Source organism: Monomorium pharaonis, chromosome 2 (genome assembly GCF_013373865.1).
Source record: "Monomorium pharaonis isolate MP-MQ-018 chromosome 2, ASM1337386v2, whole genome shotgun sequence".
In the NCBI taxonomy this organism is placed as follows: domain Eukaryota; kingdom Metazoa; phylum Arthropoda; class Insecta; order Hymenoptera; family Formicidae; genus Monomorium; species Monomorium pharaonis.
This window is the reverse complement of record NC_050468.1, coordinates 8,959,991-8,987,622: the sequence shown is the minus strand read 5'-3', so window position 1 is coordinate 8,987,622 and position 27,632 is coordinate 8,959,991. Positions and strand designations below refer to the sequence as shown.

The 27,632-nt window shown below is 39.0% G+C and overlaps 1 protein-coding gene across 1 annotated transcript; it reads left to right on the top strand.

Moving 5' to 3' along the window:
• The first annotated feature begins 8 nt into the window (after positions 1–8).
• On the top strand, positions 9–23,992 carry LOC105831135 (protein gooseberry). The gene is made up of 6 exons (XM_012671054.3): positions 9–89; positions 8,573–8,886; positions 9,915–10,044; positions 14,082–14,253; positions 14,880–15,158; positions 20,078–23,992. Exons 1-6 carry the CDS (start codon positions 35–37, stop codon positions 20,340–20,342), a joined length of 1,215 nt encoding a protein of 404 aa, XP_012526508.1. The 5' UTR covers positions 9–34; the 3' UTR covers positions 20,343–23,992.
• The last annotated feature ends 3,640 nt before the right edge of the window (positions 23,993–27,632 follow it).

Below are 27,632 nucleotides of genomic sequence, written 5' to 3'. Positions count from 1 at the left end.
AAGAAATATCCTTCCTGGAAACAGGAACAGCTAGATGGCAGTCAGCACTATCAACATGGCACCTTATTTTACTGGCTATCCTTTTCAAGGTAAGAATTTTTATCATTTTTAGAACATTGTGCAAAATGTGAAGAATAACTTTACAATAACTTTTCTCTCCTGGACATCTTAGTTTCCATATTATTAATTTAAAGCCTTACGTAGTCCACAATATTTGACTACGCATATTCGAGAATTGTGTAAGAGAATTATGGTTAAAATACGTCTAGAGATAAATTTAAAGACCTGACACTTTGTAGTTCACGCAGGAAACAAAAAGTCTGAATAATTTTGCGTTAATATAATACGGGAATTCTCATGTTTTCTAATGCGCTGATCCACGAACATTGTACATTTATGTCGAAATGTAATACGCAAGGCTAAAATAAAATTAATAAAAAAAAAATATCTTTTGTAATTTTGTAACTTCACTTTTATATAAAGATCGTTTCGTCTTTAAAAGCTTCTTCTTAGAAAATAAATGTATTACTGTATATTATAATGTAGATTAGATATACATTCGTTTCTGCGAAATTTATAAATTTGCTAAAAACACCCGTCAGTTTTATCTGTGCGTCGTCTTTTGCCGTGCGAATTTACATACGCGCTCGTATTTAGTACGTCCAAACTTCGAAATAACGCAAGTGTGCTTCATTGACATTTCAACTTTGCGAAGAAAAAAAAACAAATTTAAGCGCCTTCCGCTATTCTTAGAAACTCTTCCTCTTCGAGAATATCTCGCAATTAACGTCAGCGCGAGTTTCATGACGACGCTGGACGCCCGCCGGCGCGGCGTTTCCGCAATGGTGCCGCAGATATTTTACAGCCGATGTTAATGGTTTTACGATGCGCTTTGACTGAATTATTCGCTGTCCGCCAATGCGTGCGTGTGCGAACCCCCAATGGGCGAACTCTGCCATCTTTATAACACCCGTTACTGCCCGCGCGCAATCGGCCCGGTCGATTAATTCAGTCATCCGCGAGCTGATCACCCGCGAAAACTTACGGTAGTCGATGCCGTTACGTAATCCGGATGTAAAGACTAATTTGTATACACGTCGGTGTTTCGCAATGTACATGCGTGGCGTGTTGACTATGATGATTTAAAGGCCCGAACAGAAAGGCCAGGAAAGACGGAAAGAGAAAACGAGACAGGCAGATAGAGAGAGAGAGAGAGAGACAGAGCGAGGAAGGGATGGAGGGAGAGACGAAGAGATTGTGCATAAGTAATAGCACAGAAGCCCGTACGTCGTTCTGCATTGTGTAATTTATGAGTTATGGAACAGTGCGCGACGCTGACGTATAAATTTCGTGGGGCAACTCGAGCCGAGGGGTGACGGGTTGAAAAAAAATATGCTATTTTCAGTCTTTGTGATTTATTACGCGTTTAATTGAAGAGAGATCAACGTCTCAAACTTCGTGAAGAAGCAATAGAAAAATGACATCACTCGACTGTGACTTTTATCTTAATTATTCAATAATTTACACAACAATATTATATAATATGTTACAACGCTCCTTTTCGTCAGTTTTATCTTCTAGGACTAAACTTGGCATAGTTGGCCCTCTTTCTTTATGTCTCCCAACACAATGCAACGAGAGAGAAGTCCGCATGGTGAACGATCCGGATCGCTTTCACTCAAGTACGCCTTTAAATCGCGATTGTTTATCCATCGTTTCGAATGCTGTACGCGGGAAGGGGAAGGAAAGACAGCCGCTTTCGAATAAAGTTCAATACACAGGTCCGCGGCGTGGTGGGCGTCAGATCGTTGGAGGAGAAGGGTCCCGGGGAGGGGGGGGGTGGTACCCCGGTATCCGTGGGTACCTAATGTCTGATATCGGATAGGCCCCGGGCGACGGCACGTTGATTGAAGTCCTCGCGCGACTCGGAACTCACACCGCACGCACTAAGTACATGCATCCCTTCGGTACATGCGGTTACTCCCACTCAGGTACGCGCGTGTGCACCTTCCGCTCTCATCCTCCGACACGCCGGTCCGGGGGACCGATCCGCCGCCGCCGCATTCGTATCGCGGCAGATTGCGTAATCGACGCAACGGAACTTTCGTCGCTCCGCTCGGTGCCTGCGAAATTGACCCTTTGCTCCCTTGAAATCGTTTCGTACGCGCGCCGCTCGGCAATTATCATTAAGCTCGCCGCGCGGAAACGATATGTGTCTTTTATTTGAAGAAAATGTACGCCGATACCTAAGAATTATTGCTATATTTAATAATGGTTTAATAATGCTTTATCAATATCGATATCAGAGGGAAGAATTAATGTTGTTTTTTTAAATCAATATTGTATAAACAGTATAGTTTTGTTATCGTTTATTATTTATTCAATAATATAATCAGCATCATTATTTATGTCCACTTATTTAGAAATTAAAAAATTTCTCAAAGAAGCTAATCAGCATTGTTTCTGTAACATAACATAATGTTTTATATAATAAACCGCATATAATAAACAAACGTAACACAAATTTTGAAAATTAAAATGGGAAGTGCTGTTTCATTTGCCAAATTTGTTTCTTTAAATCATTATTTTTTTCTATTAATAGAGTATTTTTAGAAGGAGAAGTTTTGAAAAGTAACGCACAACTGTTAAACCACTAACTTAATTCAATTAATAAAATTGACTAAATGTTAATGACTTAAAAGTTAATTTTGAAAAACTTAATTTATATTAAAAGTTAGAATGTCATATTTTTTACGTTAAAATAATTATCTAAATAACAAAACAGTTACAATATTGATTATCATGTATATATATTCAATATTTTATTTGTAAGTTGAGTTTTAAAATTATAAAATAACAAAGAAATATTTTTTATGTAAGAATATATTTTTTATAAATTTTACAAATTTTATAAATCTTAACTTTTAAAGAAAAAGTTAATAAAATAAAGTTGATATGTTGTAAAATTAAATAATTGGAGCTAAAGAGTAACACATTTGAAATGCACTTATTAATTTGTTAACTAGTTACTATCTAATCCTACAGTTTATGTGTAAAACGTTAAATATATTTTTTAATATATGATATAACTTTATGTACTAAAATTCACATTCGAAAGCTCTCCTTCACTTGTTCCCCCAATGGTAATCGATCCGCTGGCCGATAATCGGGAACGCCAGATGAAACGGCGCGCGATTGAAATGGCTCCGAGAGGCTCTGTTACCGTAATTGGATGATGATCAGCTGCAGCTAAAAGCCTCGAATAACAAATTTAGCGATCGCATCCCGTAATTCCTGCGGGCCGTGAGACGTTCCACGTACTTCATCACGCGAAAATTAGAGCGATCGCATACCTCGATGCGATCCTTAATGAGATTCAATTAATACCCGGATAACACGTTGTTATTACCGCTTAAGAGCGATAAAGGGGCCGCGACAAGGGGCACACAAGGGGATTACCATAAAGAAAAGAGAGTCTTGTAGAAAGAGAGAGAGAGGGCCGGTAATTGTACGGCTCGCGGCTCGTGAACCGCGGTAGTGTCGCGGCCGCAAAGTACAGTGCGTCGGCTCTTCGCACGTAATAATTTATCGAGGCCGATACGGGGTGGAAAAAGGCCTAATTGACGTCCCACGACACGCGGATAATGAACGGCCGGCGACGTACGCCGCACAATTATTTCGGAATTCTCTAAGCACCCCCTCTCCCGCCCTCCGTGTGTCTAAGAGCGCCCTCGGCCCGGCCGCCGCCGCTGCCTCGCGGGTAAAAATTAACGATGCGCGACGCTTCGTCGGGCGAATTCAAATCAGACACGGGCCCACCCCGTCTCGCTATCCCGTCACGTCCGCACGCGGATCATGGACATTAAGCCCTCTGATCGCTGAACAATCAATCGCCCGTTATCAATAATTCATGCTGGAAATTATTTCTTTCGGCCGTGTTTTATCGTGCGGCGGTCACCCGGCCCGGGCCGGCCTCGCGCCCGTGCAACAGGGTGGTCCAAACCGCGTGCGAGAGCCCCGCGAAAATGACTCCGCCGCGATCGCGCCATAATAAATTACGCGAGGACATAAATCACTCACCAGCTGCTTGGATTAAATTGTCCTCCCGAGACAATCGTTTTGTTACAGGCCGGACCGAGTTGCCGCGGCACCCTCTTAAAAAGGATGAGGAGACATACTCCGAAGGTCGAGGAGATTTTTCTTTATTATTTAACCTCTTCCGGAGTTGACAGCGGGCTCTCTGGCTCTCCCGCCGTAAATCTTGTGAATTATTGTTATTAAGATTAACTCGATGTTCATCTTTCTCAGTACGAGTTACGTCACTTTGGTTCCTTGAAATTGATTAGTGCCTTTTAGTTAACGTAACTTAAATGATCTTGGGGTTACACGGAGAGAATTTTCTCTTGAAATTTACCCTCAAAATCTGGTAATTGTGGGACCTCGAGGAATTTTACTATACCTCTTAGTAAAATTTAATAAAAGTATAGTAATATTCCTTGAGGTCCCACAATTACCAGATTTTGAGGGTAAATTTTAAGAGAAAATTCTCTCCGCGTAGTAATTGCATTGCACGTCCGTCCTTTTAGCTTTGCCATTGGTTTATCTCATTAAACGCTATTTTGTTTTTGAATCTAGACAAAAACGGTCGTAGATTGCGAACGTACAAATCACTTAGATTTCTGATCGAAGAGAATAGGTAACACAGGCTTTTGCAATCGATACCGGGACTAATCGGGTGAGACGCGGTGGGAAACACAACGCGAACACACGTAGCGGCCAGCGGTGCGTTCCGCAAGAACGCGTCGAACAATATTCATCGGCGGATAGGGAACAAAAACGCGGGTAAAGGGCGTCCGCCCGTACGGACGGTAATATTCAACTTTCGATTCCGTGACTCGAGTTACGATCGCCGGGCTTCGTAACAGTGAGCCTCTCGCGCGAGAATGCAAAGAGATATGCATGCGTACGTTTTGCACGTGCGACGAATAGTAGTCTTGGCATTTCTGGAATTCGCCTCGTGCCACCGTAGAAATTTTTTAAGCCATTCTTCTAATCTAGCACGGAGATCTTGATGGAAGAGTTGATCGAGAAAATTGCTATTAAATCTATCTTTAGTTATCTTTTGCGTATTATTTTACTTTTACTAGTATTGGTACTTATAAAGGCTATTAAAATAAGAGAAAATGCTCTCTGTAAATTACAATCAGTGAAAATACACTGATATTCAGTGGTACATTTATAATTTGCCAGTCAGTGAAATAAATACACTGATCTTTTAGTAATTATACACAATTCTGAAGTAAAAATTAATAAATGACAATGAATATTCACTAATTATCACAACAAATCAGTAATAATACACTGATTGCAATTTAGAGAGCTATAATTTCTTTTTTTCTTCTTTGAGACTGTGGCTTACTAAAATCTTTGTATCTTTTTCTGTATTATTGTATTAATAATTCCTTTTCATTTTTTAAGGAAAATTACTATTAGATTTATCTCTAATAATTTTTCTCAGTTCTCTTATTTCTTTTTTATTAGTATTAATGCCTATAAAGATTGTTAAGATAAAAGAAAGTGCTTTTTCTTTTTTGAAACCTGTGATTTACTGAGACCTTTGTATCTTTTCCTATTTTTATTAATCAATTTCTATACACCCACAGAAATGATTTCTGGACCTAATGCTATTACTCTTCGATCTATCATAAAATATAGCTCCAATCATATTTATTATCAAATAAGAAATATTTTGTTCTTAAATGAAAAGTTCTTAAACCTAGAATAAAACGATTTTTGATGATATTTTATTAATTTTCTTAGAATAATTTAGTAAATTTGTGACAATCTCATGATATTCTAGATTTAAGAATAAACCGATCTGAAGATAGAAATTTCTAATTTAATCTTAATCTTGTTTTATTTTTATATTACATGAGGTTGTAATAAGATTAAATGTGTCAAGAACATTTTTTCTCTTGGTATCAGAAATCCTTTCTGAGAAGGTACCTTTTTTTCTAAATCGGAATCAATCAATTATGCATTAAAAAGTAGTAAATAGTCTGATTTCAGTCCTATTTTTATAATTAATATAAATCAGTGCATAGATTCCGATTTAGAGAGTTAACGATTTCTTTAGCTTTGCTTGACTAATCATTAAATTTACTTTTTTTTTGGTTATCCAATCTGAAAGAGTACGCAGTACCTGGGAAGTCCTTCAACCTGCATTTACCAGAAGAACGCACTAGCATGTGGGAAAACGGTATCGAAAATAACAATTGGCTTTCAGGTTAGCAAGTTCTTGGGAAAAATTTTTCTAAAAAAAAAAACCCCCTAATACAAAGAATTTACTTTATATTTCATCGAGTTCGATCTCTTAGCTTTTATTTCGGAAATTTATCAAAAATATCCGCGATGCTCACGCGCTTCGAACTCCTCGTCGTCGTCGTCGTCGTCGGCAGCGGCGGCGGCGGCGGTCGGCGCCTTTTGATCTTGCCTGTAATCCCGTCGGGCCCCGCGGCCTGACTGACGTCATACACCGGAGAGGTGTCCGGCGGGACCGTAACCCGGCCTATACACACCGGCACGGCCGATGCGTGTGGAAGCGTGTGCGTTGCACGCACTCGCGGATATGTCCTTACTGAGCGCGAGAGGGTCTCAGGGAGAGAGAGAGAGGACAGGAGCCTGCGGAGGGGAACGGAGGGGGATGTAAATCTCTGGGGCTCGTGATGAACGACGAAACGGGACTACTTTTGTGCCGGAGAGCTCGGCGCGCCCGGGAAGGGGGTCGTCTTTTGAATTACGCCGTGGTAATTAGCGGACTCCTTAGGCCCCGCGCTTCTCGCAGCAGGTAGCCGGCTGAGAATATATCAACGAACTAGCGCTGCGCTATCGCGCGCCGGTCGCGCCCCGACGCGATCGCGAAAATGTTTGGATCGCCGAGGACTCGCAATCCGTCCCGCGTGCCCCATTCGCTCGTCTCGCCATTAAAACCTGCCGCGATAAACATAACTCTTTTTCTCTCGCTGCCCCGGGATAATTTTAAGTCATTTCACCGGAGCGTCCTAGAGAATAACATAAGAGATAATTTAAATTATAGTATATGGGTGCAATCCGGATACTTCGAGTATTAAGAGATGCCTTTTAGAGGATCTCAAGAAACGCTCAAGTAACACACGGAAAGAACAATTTGGCTGATATACAGATTTGAAAATATTTATACAAAATTGTATCAAACGTTAGAACTTTTTGCAGCAATATTGTACTTGAGCAATTTACGTAATTAAAATAAAATTATTTTTTGATCTGGATCAGGCTAAATTTTCATACCGCGTACAAATTGACGATGCAACGTATGAAGAAAATAATCGCAATGCTGCGCGTTTGATTCAGCATCAGCAAAAGTTGCAACATGGTCAGCTACGAAGAAACCCTGAATCTCCAATTCGGAGCATCGCACGCAGCGTCCGCGAGACGCGCTCCTCTCTTATGCAAAACTTCCTTTATGTAAATAGGTAGAAACACGTCAGGCTGTGCCGCCGGTTGTCCGTCGTCGAGGGCTTCCCCCCCCCCATTGTCCCCGCGCGCGCGGAAGAGAGGACGAGCGCTTTTAAGGCTCCCGCGGGCTTTTAAGGCCGCTTTGCCTTCCTTTAGCCTCCCCTCCGTCCCCCCGCCCGTGACTTTTACTACTCCGTGCAAAACCAGGGCCGTAACTCGTGACGCAGCTCTCTTTCGTGGTTTTCTAAAGCACGCGAGGTCCACCTTCGCGGCGCGTCGTAAGTGCCGCCGCATCTCATTCCGCTTCTTTGCTCCCCGCTTTACCGAGACCGCTTTCCGGCCGCCGTCGCGTGTAACGCCGTTTGTTTGCCTTCGTGATTATAATTAAGTTAATTAAGGGGATGTCGTGGGCGAGGGGCGGCGAGAGGGAGAGGTGGGCTAATTACCGGTAATTAGCGGTGTTTGAGCGGCACCTCGCGTGTCGCCGCGCTTTGTCCGCTAAGCGGCTCTCTTTTGCGCGAAGTTGAACCTCCCGTTCCTCCACCTCCTCCTTCTCCTCCTCTTTTTCTTCTCGGTCACTTTTGTGTGAGCGTCTCCGCTTATTCTTATTTTGAAAAATGGCCACGCTACTTGCGCGCACTCCGCACTCACCGCCGTGCGCTGCATTGTGCCGAGAAAACGCGCTATTTTTCCTCCGGCTTCGTTACCATCCGGCGCACGGTGGTGTTTTCTTCACGTCGCACGAGGAGCAGATGAAATACGTGCACGTATTTATGTTGCATACACGTGGTTTCGAACGTCGATAATTGCCCGGTAAGAAATTTGTATTGCGTTTCTCTGTACTCCCAGAGCGCTGGAAAATTACGCCTTTTACGCGGTGACTCCGATCCGCGTCATCCTCCGACTTTGATGTCCCCGACACTGAAATCTGCGTGACGGCCTTTTACCCGTTCCGTTATTATTAAATAATCATGTATGACTCGTCGCTCTCGCGTACCGTGGGGAAGTAGACGTACTAGACACCTTCGCGACGTGGCGAGCCATTATGGTAAACGGTTCTGCGTTATTACATTTGCAGGACAGGGTCGCGTGAACCAGCTGGGCGGTGTGTTCATCAACGGCCGTCCATTACCGAATCATATCCGTTTGAAGATCGTCGAGATGGCAGCGGCCGGCGTCAGGCCGTGCGTCATATCGAGACAGCTCAGGGTCTCGCACGGCTGCGTCTCGAAGATCCTGAATCGGTATCAGGAAACGGGATCGATCAGGCCCGGCGTGATCGGCGGCAGCAAGCCGCGAGTCGCCACGCCGGAGGTCGAGGCGAGGATCGAGGATCTCAGGCGGCAGAACCCGGGGATCTTCAGCTGGGAGATACGAGAGAAATTGATAAAGGTCCGTTGATATCACCCGTACTATTGCTCTTGTGTATCTTTCTTTGAAACGAGGCCGGGAAATATTCTAAGCCGAGCTGCTGAAGGATTCACTGCACGGTCGATGAAGAAGTAAGAAACTGAACCAGTCAAAACAAACAAACAAAAACAACTTGATATATAATTACACTTTTAAATAAGAAATATTTATTGATCAAATCTAAAAATTAAATATAAAAGATATTAATTAATTTATAATTTATTAGTTTTGTAATAAAATCGAAAATTTCTCGGACACACTAATAAGCGTATAAAGTTTAACATAATACGCAATATTATTTTTATACGGCAATGATTCAAATATAATATAAATAATGTAAATTTCTGATAATATTTGTATCATATATAATATTTAAAAGCGCGTAATCCTTGAACTTTTTGTTTCAATATGATTGAAAAAATAACTATTGATGGAGAGAAATACTACTGAGCGAGAAAAAATATTCACAATTACCTTATATTTACATTATATAAATAACAAAATACATTTAATTACACCTCTAATAAACAACTTTATTTTAATTTAATAAAATTGTATTTCTTGGATTCATTATATTTGATTCGCTATTTTGGATTTTGGATTTTAACTTTATTTTTGTATTCAGCAATCTTCTAAATTTTAAAAAATTATTAGATATATATGTTTTATTTGATTTAAAAAAATCAGATCTAAAAGGTCAAAGTTAAACAATTAATCGATGATGATTCAGCGACTAGTGCAGTGACCTTATGTCGTTTTTCTTTTTAGTGTAAATAAAAGCAGTTTTAAAATATATCCAAAGTGAACAATAGAAATGTGTTAAAAATCACCTAAATATATAGTTTATAGTTTATATTAAAATACGTTTATTCTCATTTATAATTTTTTAAATGCGTTTCCATAATATTGTAGTACCTTAACCGTTCGCAAGTGTAACGTTTTTTTTAAACCGTAAGTAAATGTCGATTGAAAGAAAAATTATACTAACTGGTCCAACGCGGTTCTGCCAGCAGGACGGAGTCTGCGACAAAGCCTCGGCACCTTCCGTGTCCAGTATCACCAGACTTCTACGTGGACCGGCCAATCAGACGCGTCCCGGCGATGATCTACGTAGAAATCACTCTATCGACGGTATTCTGGGTTAGTATTATGATTAACATTATTATTATCGCGATGCAATCTATCGAACCTATCAAGATTTTCCGTACGACGATCCGATCGCTATCGGAAAGGATTTTCAGAATCCACGTCCCGCGATACGTATCGTCATTTTAACGCTGCATAAGCCACCGGGCGGATGCGCATGAAGCGCCCGGGGTTAATCGAGCGATAAGCGTAATTATAGCGTAGTCGTGTGCTAAGTTAATTGAGGCAAGGCGGCCGCGACGATCGAACGTTTGTAGCTCGCGTGCTCGAGGTGCCCGATCCGAAATGCGACTCGGCATTCTTCTTATACACGCGTAACACGATCAGGAAGTCGTTATCCTTCCGCGTAAAGTCTCGCGAAAGTCGAAAGTAAAGTCGTTCTTAACGCGTTTATAACCACGAGCTCATAGAAGCAATAAAAAGTTCAATTGCCGATCGTAAGGGCATTGTCGTTTGTATAATTTCGTTTATTCTACATTCGCGTTGAACGTATGTCACGCCGGCATGAGACGCGCATCACGGGCGTCTGGTGCACGCGAGTTCCACTTATTAAAGTATCCAGCAGTTTCGTGGGCACGCTGGGGATTGGTAGGAATATAGGTCCGGTCGGCGAACGTAAAGGGGAATTCCTTCCTTTTTTATTTATTACCGGCGGTAAGGGGCGCGAAGAAATATTAGGCGTCCCGCGGCGCGTAGATGTGTCGAGTTTATTACCTTGTCGGGAAGATTTAGTTTTGATTAGACGTATGCTCGAGATTGCAACTTCGCGCAAGGACTCACGGACGATACTTCGACCTGTTGCTTTCTGTCGCGTTGGCCAATCCTGTTTGTGAAAGCGACTTTCGTCGTCTTGACGTTACTCACATTATTCCGTTGGAAGTATTTCGCAGGTAAACGTCGTAGCGAGATTCGGATGATAATTAAAGTAATCGAGAAACGTTGGAGTAATAAGTACCAAATTAGCGAGAGAATAGTTATTCATGCGTTATGAAGGCAGTTCTGTATTCCAAATAATACCGCTGATTATTTATCACCGATATATTTTACCTTTTGAAGGATCGTTTATATGATAAGTCACAACGTCGTGGTAAAAATTGCCCGAAGGGTAGCGATTCAATTATGAATACACTTCGATAAAAGTCCCGAGGGAGACGCGTAGATCTTTATTGGGTCCGCCGCGTTTGCGGGCTGGGTAAATTACGTATTATGATTCGAACAAAGGGGAGGAACAAGAAGAAAGTCAGGCGCTGTTCCCGCCGCTAATGCATCGCCGCGAAAGGAAAGGAGACAGGGAGACGAGAAGGAGAGGAGTGGAGGAAGACACGCGAGGGGGAAGACCGCGCGGAGTCTTTTTGAATGCGCGCACCTCGGACGTGGAGCCTTTCATTTCTTTTTATTCGATCGGAGCGTGATGGTTTAGCACTAAAGTCGGCGATGTATTGGATCGGGTTACGAAGCGGATATACCGCGGATATACCGTGGTTCGGGGAACGGGAGACGAGAGGGAACGCAGAGATAACTTGAGCGATTGGTGCACTAATACGATAATAACACATCATAAGTTAAGTAACAGAATACGGATAGAGATAGATGTTTCTTCCTCTGTAAGGATTACCTGCCTAGTGTCCGATATAAGTACGGGAATACGTGATTTAATTTTCTGTTAATTTCTTCTTCTGTCGTACGTCGGTTTTTTTCCCCCTTCGAAGAGAATAATACTGGAAGTTAAGCGAACAGTTGCGCATGGAAAGCACTAAATAGCGACAAAATGAGAAATAGCAAACAATCTAGTAGATCGGACGCGCGATGCAATCAGCGCGGGGGGGAACTTAAAGGGTCTCACAAATACACACTTCAATCATTTCCTCCCGCGTCCATTTATCTTCCGCGCACCTTTCTCCCCTCGCCGGGCACGTCAGTCCCAGAATGCAAGATCACCCGGCGGTTCCGGTAGCCAGGAACACGCGCGATAAATAACCCCGCGGTCTGTCTCTCTCCCCGTAAAAGAAATCGGGAGGCACGATCGTGCGGGAGAGACAAGCGAGAGGGACAGATCGGGGCATAGCGCGTGCTAGAGAAGGAGGCGGCACAGGTGGGAGCGCGCGGACGGACGTGAAAGAAGAAATCGGGTGGAACGACCAAGAGAGCGAAGGAGCAGTCGAACCTGAGGAACGACGAGGACAGCGTTGGATTCCTCGACGGTGCGTGAGAGGAGGACGGAGGGAAACCTCGCGCATACATATATATCTATATATATCTACGCGAGCAACACCAACCGCGGCGTGTGGTCTTCCTCGGCTTCGTACCCGGCCGCCTGCCTCTAATCTTACAAACCGCCAACAACACACCCCGTGCCCGCCGTTTTGTTCGCGGAACGCGAACGGCACCCTCTATTGATTTAGATGCTCTTACTGCGGGGCAGGGAGACCCGTGATTGAGACCTTCGCCTCGCCCGGGACGGCGATCGCCTCGTCCAGTCATCTCTCTCTCTCTCCCCGATAGTAATTGTTTAGCATCTCCCGACCTTTCTTCGCTTCGGTGCTTACCTCGGCGGTTTCTTCTCGGCGAATACGCGACATCTCGCCGTGCCTCGATTCAGAAGCTACAGAAGCTCTTTTTTTAACTATAATGGGAAATAGTCCCGTCATAAGCGCCCCGCGCAAGATTTTATAGTATATTTTTATGAAAATTTTCTTCTTAAATATTAAATAGTACAATTTTTATCTTCACCTTTGTTAAACGTATACATGTAATTTATTCGTATATATGCGTATGCATTTTAATATAAAGCAAGACAAATTTGGTGATTTATGTTAATTTCAGTCTGATTCTAAATTCATTTCGTGGCAGGTGATTGCAATCTCTTTTTAATGAATGCGCCCTGGTCCCAGATTCATGAGGTATCGGCGGGCGCTGATAGCTCGTGAAAAGCGTCAGAATCCCGAAAAATCGTTGGGCATGCTCCTGAAATTCTCGCAACGATTTACGAGCGCGCGGCAGTCTTTAATCTGGCAGGAACCGCCGTGTACTTCGTGGTTCTCGAAGTGGTTTTGGCCGATGTTCGCGCAGGTGCTATTGATTTAGACGTTCATTCTCGTCGGTCGATCGACTCAAACAGGGAATAAGTTTGTAAATTACAAAGTACAGTTGTGTATAATGTGTAAAAAAAGAGATGTAAGATTTACGCCGCTACAACGATACGTGCAGAGATTAGCATTGTACGCATTGCTAACGAAAAAGTATATCTGTAATTTGTGAGAACTGTTCTCATACAGAAGAAAAAAAATTATTGGACATTTAATAGTAATGAATAATTGTTGAACTTTACTTTGTAGAATTTTGTGAATTAAAAAAAATATGTGTAAGATTATATATTAAATTATATATCTACATTAAATCTCGTTGATGTCGGAGTAGTAACGTTATCGATGTAGTCGTTGAGGTCAGCGTAACAGGGACAAACCGTGGAGAACAAATTAGGTCCGAAAGGGGTTCACAAATCAAACTCGAAATTCCATAAATAGTGTCTCGTGGGGCCAGACAACGATTCCCCTTCGGAACGGGCTTTCGTTTAGCTCGGGTGGGACGGGACATGTCAAAGAACTTAATTTCTTCGCAGCGGACCCTAATTTCTCCGGTGTTTTAGTTTAGTATAGGTTCGGCTGGGCACGGCTGTAATCAGAAGGGTCTTAATGGTGGGTTGCTGAGACCGGCGTGTGAACTGTGGGCGTGAACGACTCGCTTCCTATCTTCGGTATCTGACGTGCAGCACGTGCTGGACCGAGAGATGCTCTCGCTGCTATTAAGGAACGCGCGCCTGCAACTCTCCTCTCGAGAACTATCGACGACGTTCTTAAAGCCCGTACATTCGCGTTTTTCTTAATGCTTCATACTTGCGTTTCGACAGAATAGCGGACTGATCTTACCTAACGCGAAGCAAGTTTGTTAATAATTGACACGTAAAATCACAAATTAAACATTTTTTAACGAAGTTGAGTATTTAAACGGCGCGGTCATTGCTTATCTTTTAGCTGGAAGCAGCGGCGACGACTCCGAGACGGAAAGCGAACCCGGCATCGCGCTAAAGAGGAAACAACGCAGAAGTAGAACTACGTTCACCGGTGAACAACTGGAGCAACTGGAGGCAGCTTTTCATCGGACGCAATATCCTGATGTGTACACTAGAGAGGAACTCGCACAGAAGTAAGTTTTTTCAGAAATCTTATCCGTTTAATAAAGAATTAAATTAAACCATTAGTTACAAGTAAACTAAAAGCGGAAATGTACTGTAAGCACAACCCTCACAGAACGCGATCAAACGTGATTGAAAAAAAAAGGAGAAGGAAAAGAGACAGAAACATTCTTTTATTTTACTTATTTAAGAATCTACTTTATATTATATATTTCAATTTATATTTGTGACCACATTTTTGTTTCGTAAGTAATTATTATTAGTACACATCCTTTTAATTATTATAAATTTCTGTAGTGTTTACATATTTATAATTTATATAATTTTTTACATTTTGATTTTTATAAATTTCTGTATAATCTCTAAGTTACATATTTGCGTGTTGTCTTCGGTTACACATGACATTAAATTAGTATTTAAATTGATTATTTTTATCGAAAAACTAATTATTACATTAAATAATGAATTTTCAAAAACTTAAAAGCATCTATAAGTCTGGAATTGAAGGTGAATTTCTATGTTGCGGGAAATTGCAAAATTGTAAGATCGTAAACTTTGTAAACTCGCAACGTAAACGATAAAAGGTTGCGCTATTAATATTTTTACTGATATTTGCGGGTGTCCCCTTTCTTCGCAGAACGAAGCTAACGGAGGCGCGGGTGCAGGTCTGGTTCAGCAACAGGCGTGCCAGGCTTCGCAAACAGCTGAACAGCCAACAACTGAACGCCTTCAACATGAGTCTACCTTTCCAAACCCAACACTACGGCAACGGTGCTGAGAGCTATCAGAGCTACGGGCAGGCGAGCGTTGCTGCCGCCGCAGCAACCACCGCCGGCTATTCTCAGCACTATAACTACGGGGAGAACTACTACGCGGCGCAGCAGCAATGGCCGCGGGCGACTCCGGACAACTATGGGTAAGTGTTTTAGCGATGCATATTATATTTGTCAAAATATATCCATAAAACCAAGCAAGAAGGAGCAAATAGAAAGGTGAGGTAACGTAGTACTATCTTAAAAAATTTTGCTGATTTAATATAATCGATGTCTCGCGTTAAACTTTCGTGTATTACGCACTTCTTTTCATATCACTGAAAAAAATTATCTTGCAACTTTAATAAAAATTCTATGTGTGTAAAAATTAGCTGAGATAAATAATTAGCAAATATTGTGATATGTATATGTCCTACCTAACACAAAACATTGGCGCAATATTGAAAAGTAATGTAAAGACAATATTTCCAATAACGTCCAATATTGTAAAGTAGACACTTTACCTTATCTAGCCAATTTGTCTAAGCAGTAATATTGGTTCAATATTAGCCAATGTTGAACCAATTATTTTTTCATATTGGACGTTAATTGTATTCTGATTTGGAATCAATATTTTATGATTAATGTTGACGTTACATTGGGAACACATTGGTCAATGCATTCCCAATATAACCAATGTTTAGCTAATATTAGTTAATGTACTGTCAATGTATTGTGCTACTGGAGATATTGCCCTAATCAATCTAGCTGATAGAAGTAGAATTTTCAAATTTTATGCGTGGCAGCCAAAATTCTAGCAGATACAAAAATTAGCGATTACATTTTGATTGTGTCATCAAGAAATCTGTCTATATCAGTAAAAATTTTTTGGGGTGATAGAAACTTTTATTATTATTATTATTATTATTATTACATCTTTTCAGATTTCTTGAATAGTGTTTTTAATTTTTTTCCAATACGAAAATTGAATCTTTGCTTGAAGTTCTATATATTCCTCAATTCTTGGTGATTAATTTTTACAAGAATGTTATTATAGAAATAAAGTTTAATTTCTAAGCATTATAAAATACGATAACTGCTTGCAATCCAAAATCACATGGATACGTAATCTAACGCGGTATCTCTGAACACCCCCGCGACGATTATCCGCGATCGATCGTCGCTACCTCGCGGCGCTGCCGCGATCGGTTAAAGCTGGATCACGGCGCAGGTACACACACCCTGCGTCGAAGGATCAAGACCCGGGTTGGATTATTAGCCGGTAGCGTTTCATTACGGAGGCCCAAGAAGCAACATAATTGAGGACCACACAGAAAACGTGTCGGCAGGGCCCGATTGGCTCTCTTCCTCTTGCTTCCTCGTTCTCCATACTTTCCATCTCTTGTCCTCTCGCTTTTCCCTTTCTCTCTTCCTCTACCCTTTTTCTCGTTCTATCTCCCAAGCTCAAGTGAATCGGCTCGTCCGCCCGGCGTGTAACAACACACTGTAGCAACCCGGCCACCGGAGCAACCTGTTATTACGCCACAATGGCTGAATTAATTGTTCGAAACACCCCGGCTTCGCCGTCTTTATCTCCGCGCGTTGCCGCGCGCGCCTCTTTCTCGCGGCGATGTTCCGTGCTCACTGTCTCCCTTGGGCCCGTTTGGGCCCCGTACAACAACAGACTGGCTCACCATGCCGAGCCATCACGTGGCGCGGAGCTACGCCGGGATTTTAAACATCCGGGATAATACTCGTACCGGACCCCCGGTGGAGCGTCAGCCCACCTCGTGGGGGGTCGTTCTCCATTCTCGTGGCCGGCTCTCTAAAGTTTGACCGAACGATTACATTGCTGTCGATGGTTGTCACCGTTTTTGCCGTTCACGTTTAGACAAGCGTAGAAATTACGAATTGTGGAATAACTGTAAGTCACGTTATAACGATGCATTGCCGTTCTGAAAAGAAGAAGACAAGTCTCGACATTCCCGGAAATGTCATTGCGCTCTCGGCTAAGAGATCTAGAAGATTGTCCCCGAGGTGTCGAAAAGTAAATATTTTTTTATCGAAAATATCTCATGTTCAAGTGCAGGAAAAACAGCTTTGCTAAAGTACCTAAAAACCAGCAATCGGTAGAAACACTTTCTTATTTCTTACCTTGTTTCTATATATCTGTTAACAAATCCATCATCAGGATTCATGATCCTTTTCTGACAAATTCCATATTAGCCGAAAATATATTAACATTCGGGAATAGGAATGCAAAAATAATTTTTGTAGCATTAATTGTAACATTGTATTTGAGCATTTGACATAATTATTTTAATAGTCTAACAAAATTATTTTCAAATCTATATCAAGCTTTTTTTTAAACTATTCAAAAAATCTTTTATTCTGTATACGGAAGCTACTAATAAAGTCGAGAAGTAATCGCGAATCACTTTAATTAATTCTGACTGAAAAAGATAATTTTGAAAGCAATGCAATTTAATATCGAAAAATCATAAGTACTTTTCAGAGCAAAATTAACGGTTTTTTGAATTTTCTAAATGCTGCAAAAAGAAACACGAGTAGGCTTGTCGGCAATAGAATATTTAATGTAACTTCCATATTTTATTTGACGGCCGATTTTAATTCCGGAGAATCGCGAGCTGTAAATTTCGGTCGTCACTAAATTCTTAAGAATTCGTTAACGCGACCATAGAAAAAAATTTGATTTGTGAGCAAAGAGGGAGACATTCTTCTGCACGAAAATAGATTCGTAGGGCGGAGTATGGTCGATAAATCGCACGGCTTCCGCCAGAAACGTCGCGCTACCTTCTAAATAAAAAAAAAGGGAAGGAAAAGAAATAAAGTTATAGCGCGAACTAGGTCCGGCACACCGGCGAGATTTAGGGTGCTTAAGCGTTATGGCGAAAACGCTCAAAGGGCCGACTTCGTTTTACAATCGTACGCTTTAATCTTCTCAAATATCGATACGCGTTTCAAGTTTATTTTAATTAAAATTGTGATCTGATGGCTTTGTCTAATTTCATTTCTTGAATTAATCGTTTCTTTTTAACATGTTGCTAACGTTAGTAATTTTACGTACATTTTAATATTATTAATACTATCGAAAACTGTTTTTCTAACTGCTAAAGAGTAGCCCTTTCTATTCTTCTTCTGTTCATTTATATATAACTTAAATAATTATTGTTATTTTTTAATTTTAAAGAATAACAATTGAAATCGCAAAAAAAACAACGGCAAACTTTTACCTCTCAAGGGACAATGATCTGAGATCCTTAATCACGGTAGTGAACCGAAATGTTCAAAGGACCGCAACGATGTTTGGAAATCGACCACTGCCGCCCTCGACACGCCCTAACCGATTCGCAGAGCGTGTGTTAGTGCGGTATCGCCTTGCAAATGGTAGTAACCACTTTGAGAGAACCACACGCCAGAATTTCATTTTCGTATTACCAAAGTGTGGACACCTTTCACCATTGTACGACTCGTTTCGCATCACAGTGTAACTCCCCCACGTATTCGTACACATGCGCACGTACAATAGTTAATTTACATTTAAGATGTCGAACAGAGATACAATTACGAATATTGGCGAGTAATGTATTTTTTTAACTGCCGATTGATTTATGCGGCTCGTGAGAGAATATTACTCCTTTTTTATTAATATTTAATAAGTTTATCGATTATTACATCATATTCATAATTTCACAGTTTTAATAAAAGATATATTTCTTTCCCAGGCCTTTCTAAAATTACGATTAAAAGTACTCTTACATTATTGGATGATAGAAACACGTATGTAGCAATTAATAAAATCCTAATATATTTTTATTCATTTTCTCAATTTTCTTATTTATGTGATTTATATTATTCAAAGGATTTAAGCATTATGTTAAAAGAAGGATAAATATACAAACTTTATAATATATTATAAAATTTTGTTTTATAATATAGTATATTATTAATAAGGATATAGAATTTTCATAATATTATATAATATATACTTTGCATTAATAAAATTCTAATAATAAATTCTTATTATTTCTTATTATTAAAAACATTTTTTAATTCTTAATTAATAATAAAATTTACAAGCTTGCAAGGTGCATACACACAATATCAAGTAAAAAACGGTCAATGACAAGCATTAAAAAATTGGTAAAATTAATTCAATCAATATTTAATCTCAACTCAACATCGCGTAAGTTGATAAGAATAAAACGTACAGTTTTGGACTTATTTGTCCTTCTTCAGCGTATTATGAAACAGTAAGAATTAATCAAATCCCAGAACCTATAGTTTGAGCATTGTACTATAAACCTGATATCAATTATTATATAAAACAATATCAGAGAGATCGACATGAACATAATGTACGACATTACAATATAGATAAAGAAAACAAAATGCAACGCGAGAGACTTCGTCAATTATTGATGTCCGCTTTTTAGTAATATATAGTTGGGGGGTCTTTCTGAGTTTTTTTTAAGAAAGACTATTCGGATATGCATTCTGCCAGTCATTGCCGGGAGAAGGATTCACATGCCATTCTCCGATTCTCTGTTTGTTACCAATGTGTAATGGGCGTTGTACCGATGAATATCCTGTATCGGAAATATGAATGTGTAATGCCATAATTTTGTCGGATAATACTATGTCAAAATATTAATATAAGTACACTAAATCGTAAAGACCCACAAATGATTCGTGCCGTCAATTAGTTGGGAGGTCAAATTATTTGTAGTTACAAGGTAGTTTTTAATTCTTATTAATTTTCTCAATTTTTTAAATGTGATTTGTATTATTAGAAAAACATTTTAAACTTGAGTATCACGTTAAAATAGAAGAATATAGAAATTTTATAATATATTATATTATAAAATTGTATATATTTTATATTATTAAAATATTTATACTTTGCATATTATTTACTAAAAATACTCAAACCATACAATATTATATATTTGACATAACTTTACAAAAATAAATATTAGCCAAAAGAAATTTTATTTTAAACATTTTCACATATTTGTTTTTTATTATCCTATAAGCACACGCTCGATTTTGCTTGTTGCAGATTGTTCAACGCTTCCCATTACGGCAGCAGTAATCTTGCCTCCAATTTGACTTCCACTAATCTCAACTTGGGCAGTCTGGGGGGTAGCGTCAGTCCGACCGGATCCAACATGAGCGCCTGCATGGTGCAAGGCGCATCTTCTTCCGGAGTGCCAGTTTCAACAGGGATGGCGCCCCACGTGACTCCGCACAGCCCTAGCGAGGCGAAGAGTGGATATCCGTACTTAGGTGGCATCGATTCTCAGGTTTGCGGAAGAATTCACTGAATTTAATTACGAGAAACGATCGACTCGTTACTGTTATATTTATTCTGTTTGTTATTCTTTATCCTTCTTTTTCTTTTTGGAGGCTGGATTGATAAAAATATTCGCACGCGTTTTTTAAAATGAAGTCGACGAAGTGTACTCTATAAATTACGCTTCTCTTAGCTTTTAAATAATTATGTTATATAATGTAAAATGTTAAATAATTACTTGCGTTATTGAACGTTGTTACTTTCATTAGAAATTCCAAAAATATTCTTTTGAACGACTTTATAGCAATATCATTTCCAGAATAACTTTCGATTGAAGTAAATGTAAAAAGTGTTATATAATTCTTGAAAGAAGGGTATTACTAAAAAATCCGTTTTTGCTGTGCTGGAAAAAAAAGTAAAATACATATCATTTCTTAGTTTTTTAACGGAACAATTCGATGGTGGTAGTCAAAATATCATATGACAAGAATACATAAAACCATTTTGAGTTTAAATCGCAGTCGTTAGCTCTTAACTAATGTTCCGCCAGTAAGCAATGGCTCTCCTGTCTAAAATTGCCAGAAATTAATCACTATACTATTCAATTGTTTAAATTGTAAAAAAAGGAATAAAATCTGACATTTTTTTCTCTGATTTGAACTCAATTTTTTATGTTTCTTATATGATAAGACTAGCGCGATACCAATCATCAACGTCGCTTATATTAAAACTTAATACTATTTCACTATATGCCAATACCATCCTAATTAATGATATAGAACCAATGACTTTCAGCTGTTATTATATTTATTATTATGCTACTTAAAGCTCTTGCTATATTATCGCAGTTTATATCGAATAACATTAAAACTAAGAAAAAAAGTAATTTTTTCTTATGACATCTCAAAATAAAATAATTTTTTGTACGTTACCACACGTACTTAGTAAATAAGTCTATAAAATATGCTTTCTATTTTCTGTAACAAAATAGTTGTACGATTCAATTATTTGTGATAAAAGTCCATTTTTATTAAAAATAAATCAATATTTATATATTTATGAATTATATTTATATTTATACAAATTATATTTATTAGTAAAAAAGTTATATTTATTAATGTGTACGTGTGCGCGCATGAAACACGCCAAGAGAGAAGTAAATATAATATTACATATATTATTTTACCACTTTTGAACTTGTTACAATATATAATGCAAGAAGATTTATATTTTTTCACTTTTTTGAATTATAATTTAATATAGTTGTAATGATAAATCCAGTATTCCAATTAATGATTGAATAAATGAAAACGCGCATTTTAAATATTTGAAGAATGCTTTAAATTAATTTTTCTCCTTCTTCCATCTTGTCCAATTGATTGAATGTATCTTTTACTATTAGAAAAATTAAATTTTTTTGTGTATGCTTATACATGAAGAACAGTGATAACAATTAATACAGTTATAATAATTAATATAATAATAATATTAGTATTTCAAAATATTGTTGATAATTATCTTAAAAAACCAGCCAATGTAAAGCCAATACACGTTTGATGTCTATGTACTATATGTACTATAAAATAATATTGCTAAATAATACAGGATTAACAAAACTGCCAGTACTGTGTCACTATCATTTGATAACTGATCAATCTCGAACCGTACTTCTGACGTTAGTAAATTTTTCCTGAGTTTCGTTATCTTATTACTCGTCTTAAAAGCTGTAAGAAATGATGTCTACTTTATTGTCTTCCGGTACAACAAAAATACAAGCCTTTTCGTAGCACCCTTCTTTGGAGAGAATTTTTTTTTCTATTTATAAATATGAAATTGGTAATTTAAGACACAAAGCGATTGTAAATATCCCGTAACCGCTTTATAGATGGTACGTATAAGCTTTTCCACGGCGAAGTTATTGCATATTTATGATAGAGTTAAACTCACGTTTAAGTCGTACGTAGGTAAACCGTTCACCGACTTCTGAGAAGTGTCGTAATTACAAAGATTTACTCGTTAGAGTAATTAGCACTTGGCAGTTGTACAACAACGACGCCTTGGATGCTTTACCGCCTTATAGAATTGCCTTGTATAGTAATACAATAATATAATACAAATGTGCATCTATATATAGATATATTCATTGAATGATTCGTGTATATTTTACGGATAAAATTATATATATATTTACATGCGTAGATTCACTAAAGAAAAAAATATTTGTTAAAACAACTAAGAACTTTCACTGATTCAGCAGATTTATACAAACTAGCCAGTTTTCTATGTTAAAATAACAAAATTTATAGTTAAACAAAAATTAGCAATTATAATTAATTAGCAATTATAATTTCTTAAAATAAGACCACGAATTTGTTAATACAGCGATAATCCTTTGCAGGAAAATCAATCGAACATGTAGAAATTTTAAACAAACCATACAATTAAGATAATGCATATTTTTGTTGTTGTAATGAAGAAAATTTATCACGTTAGCAAATTTTATTGTAACAAGCAATTAATTGTTGTAACAATTTATTCAATTTCTAGACGTATCTTCTTTATTGAATTATCAAATCTTAGTTATAGATATCAAACTTGCGCAGCAAGCTATAGCTTTGCTGAATCACCCAATTAATTTTTGTCCGTGTCGTATTGAGTCGTAGAAAAATTATCAATAAAAATATTTTTATCCTCACACAATCGACGTTGTGACCTTACCCCACGAGTTATCCGATTGACCAGTTCGATTAGTGTATAAATCGCACTTAATATGCCGTTAACAGTTATGCCACTTGTGTAATGCAACATTATATAAATAAATGGACTATGCGGAAAATTCGTCATGCTCTTCTGCCAACATTTCATCAATTCTATTTACTTGTAAGGTAAGTGCATATTTAACTCAATATCGAGTAATATTGAAAATTGATGGGCGTATAATCGATTAGCAGATTTATTGACTGCTGAAACTTATTACATATCTTATGGAAAACAATGTTCCGACTTCTTTCACCGCACATCTCGCAAAGCAATATCTAAAGAGACCGGAGCCGATTTAAAGGGCGATGCGTGCATAATTCGCGATCGGTCCCGAATCGTCAGGCCTGTCTCCCGGTTTTCAGCCGCCCCCGCGAACTCGTCGTTGATCACGGGCCCGTCGTCAGGAGACAGTGTACGACCGGCGGGGGGTTTGGCAAGCCCCGAAGAGCCGACAATCGGGCGCGCAGTGACAACGAGCAATCAGCCTGCCGTATATCTACGGGTCCTGTCGCCACGCATTTGTGCCCCATTGTGTTGACCAAGTAGGTGGTCGGTTACCTTCCCTCTTCCTCTCTCTTTCTCTCTTTCCCTCGTACTGCCTGGTCTCCAGGATCTTGTGCGGCACAAAAGTAATACCGCGCATTTCGCCCTTACTCTCTAACTTTAACCCTTCGTATCTCATTGAGCGAGCATGTTTACGGATATGTGTCATAAATGGTGGTACTTTAGTACGACGCCTAGCTTATTCAGTGAAACGTTTGTATCACTGAATTCGCGTCACTTCATGTTTACATTTATCATAACGATAATATCGGTAACAAACACTATTTTTGGCAAATTTGAGTTATACATTAAAATCATTCCTTAAATGTACAGTTTGAAAGGAAAAAGAAAATAGAGGGAAAAAATTATATTTAATGTTAATTTGTCTTAATTCTTGTTTAAAGTGGAGCTTAAATTTTAAATACACATGAAAAAGGACATGTTGTTACATATTTTAAGAAAATTCTATCAAATATTTTTCTAAATTATATAAATTACATTTAGAGGATTCACTAAATGCTAATTAATAATCTAGCTCTTTTTTACACTTTTTAAAACTATTTCAGACTATTGAAATCCACATAACTATTTTACCTAAATCATCGAATGGCAAGAAAATACATCAAATTTTGTTGTCTGAAAATCTGAGCCATGTCTCGTACAATATTTTTCCTGGACCTCACGTATCGTTTGCCTGCCTCCGCGTGTGTAATTCGCTATTCAATGATCCCCGCCCATATTCCAACCCCCCATAAGCGGGGTTGCTTCAAGAGCGGCTCCTTTGAAATCGGCCTGCCTTTCTCTCGTCGCCAATCCTACCAAATATCTTCTCCCAATCTGTTGCTGTTCAAAATTACCCTGACCCCAATAGCGATGTGGTAGGTCAAGGACTGACAAAAAAAACGGCGTGGTCACGTATTTTCGTGAGAACTTTCGTCGTTTAAGACACAATGCTAACACATTCACTGCTCTTTAACAATAAATTTTTATTTAGAATGATTTGGAATTGTTTATAATCTTTTAGTTAAAATAAGAATAAAATGATTTAATTGGTCCTCTATTTGTCTTTCTTTTTTTTTACAAGAAATAATTTTAATTACAAAAAAATTACCTTTAAGATTCTTTTTTGAAAGCATTTAAGATTAATTAATTTATTACACTAAAGAATGATCTTACCGTAAAAGGTGTACGTCGCGAGTTGACATATGTATCCTTCGATTTTATTATAAACAGCTGCATTTTTTTGGTCAAATATTCTTTTTCTTTTACTTTATTATTTATTATAGTTTTTAGGCATAGTTTTGCTCTTTCTCGGGTTCTCGAACACAGTAACCAGAACAGATGTACCGGCAACTGCAAAGCTGATAAGTGTGACGACCTCCCAGACTCAAACCGCACCCTCAGACGAAAGTCTGAGGGTGTCCTTACGGCCAATCCGTGCGTGTGCGTATATTGCGTGACTTCGGCCTGTATGCGCCGCGATGCATATCCGAGACACATATTTTTTCACAATATAAAGTCGTTTTATGTAATACAGCATAAAACGGCTAATGCGATTTCTTTCCCATGTGTTCAGGACGATATACATTTCTATTATCAATTTTTATATAATTATTATCAATTATTGCTTATAATTACTGGTATACGTTATTACCTAACGTCTCGAAAATATTGAGTGCAGCTCTGTTAAGTAAAGAGGACAAAATGAGAGAACAAAATGCTTCTCGCATTCCGAACACTACTTCTTAAGTGATTATTCGCGTTAACTGTCTTAAACGTAATATAACGACATTACGGAAATTCCACACAGAGGTTAACCATTCAGTGATGCAAAATCCTTTCACTCTACCATAACTGTCTTACGTCATTGCCTAAAGCGTTTGCTAACGCACAGTGTCTTGATATTGTAACTTCTAGACCAGATTTATCGCTCCACTCAGCTTAAGCATAATCGCTTGGGCAATAATAATGGTTTATAATAAAAATATTTTTTTGTGGTTTTATGATGCCGATTTACGATTCATGTTGATAATTTATAAAAAAAGATTGCTTCCATTACGTACGTTAAAGACCGGTATTCACATAGCCGGTTCTTATATTTAAGATGTCTTAAATACTTCTTTAAAGTATCATTAGCCAATCACAAAGCCGTATTAACATCATAAGAAATTACTTAAAATAGTTTTGAATAAGAACTGAAGACTCTAAATTCCGGCCATACACTAGGAAAAATGTTTTGTTGTAACAACAAATAATTTGGTTAAATTGTATCGAATAAAACTATTCAATCAGTATAAGCAATTTTTTTATTTGTACGTATTCGCGGAAGCAACTTGAACTTTTTGTTATATGAAACAAAATATTTGGTTGCTGTTAAAAAATGTTCAATTAACCGGCTTTTATTGAAGAGACTATTTTTTCCAACATCATAGATTGTTATATAATTAAAAAATATAACTCAATGCGAAGATTTCTTCACGTCGTTTAATAATAACAATTCTGGGCACAGCTGCTTACCTTTTTTTTTTTTAAGTTTGTCACTGTAAGTAGTTCTTTTCTCTTTTAGTTTATGTTTCTGTTTCATGAAAACAAAGTGCCGACTAACGTCGGAGGGGAAATAAGATGGGACAAGCGAAAAACACACAGAAACCAGTTCACGCGGACATGATGGCTGCTCCCCCTTAATGGCAAATGCAGCCCTCCGTGCGGTGCATCGTCGGCCCTTTTCAACCAATGGGATTGCCCGCCGCGTTTCGAACAATGGTGCGACCGAATAGATTAATCAAACTTAACCGAGCCAATGAAAGCCGTGCAAATCCCGCGTGGGGGATGCATGCGTGCGTGCGTGCCGCCCGTTCGTGCGACTGTAAGCGAGCAGCAGTTGCACGCTCGCTCATTTCGTGTCCTAGCGAAGTCATGCCGGGGAGAGAGCTACATGAGAATAAGTCGCGCCGGTATCATGGTGTTGCGAATTTAACGACGATCTCGAATCGTTCGGAAAGAACTGCACCTTTGATACGCGAACACCCTTGCGAGCACCCCGATCTACCGTCAAGGCCGCCATTGACGGTACACAGGAGGTGACACTCTTTAACGATGGCTGCTGCTGATACATCCATTGTGTTGCGATCGTTGCGTTAGAGGTTTGTTAATTCTCTTTGCCAGCGGCGACTGCACTGTACATTATATATAATTACTGAATATAATTGCAGAGCAAATAATGCTTTACGATAATTAGAGAGAATGAGTAACGTTTTGTGCGCAAAAGTATAGAGAGGGGTGCGCTTCTAGAATACAAATTACCTGTCAGAATTAATAAACAATGTCGCTTTTTTTTTTAATTGCGCGAGAGTTTGTGAAATTAATTACATTAAACGGATAGAAAACGATAGAATCCTGGTTGCCCGGGATGCGTTCCAACGTATTTGGAAATGGCGCCGAGGGGAAACGCGAAGGTCGAAGAGTATCAAAAGGGGAGGGGAAAGTTTTTCGGGGGCTGCTGCTGCTGCTGTAACCAGGGCTTTGATGAATGAACCGGGGCTTCATGCCGCCAGGGTCGGCGTTACCCACACGGCAGCTGGCCACGCCGCGTTGATTGGTCGCGCATCACGCCGCGTTTATGGATCTTTTGCAAAGCGATCAGCGTATACGCGTCTCTAAGGTCCCCTAACCAGGACCCCCGTAGATCCGCGTTGTTCTCGCGCGGGGTACCAAGGTGTGCGCCCCTTCGTCGCGAGCAGCCATGGCCGCGCTTGGCGAACACCACGTCCGATGAAGCGACATTCATCTCCGAATCTATGATATTATTATTATTATCATTATGCGTGGCGGTATGCGTTATTATTGCTGCTTGTTTGGGTTACAATCAGTAGAAATGTTAAAAAACAAGGGAACACGTGGATTACGAGAATAAAAAGATAATAATTATACTTCCAAACCAGAAGGCAAACATTGGAATCCATGCTATCTCTATTATGACTGTGTGTCAGTATTATTATAGCTTGTTTAGATTACGGTC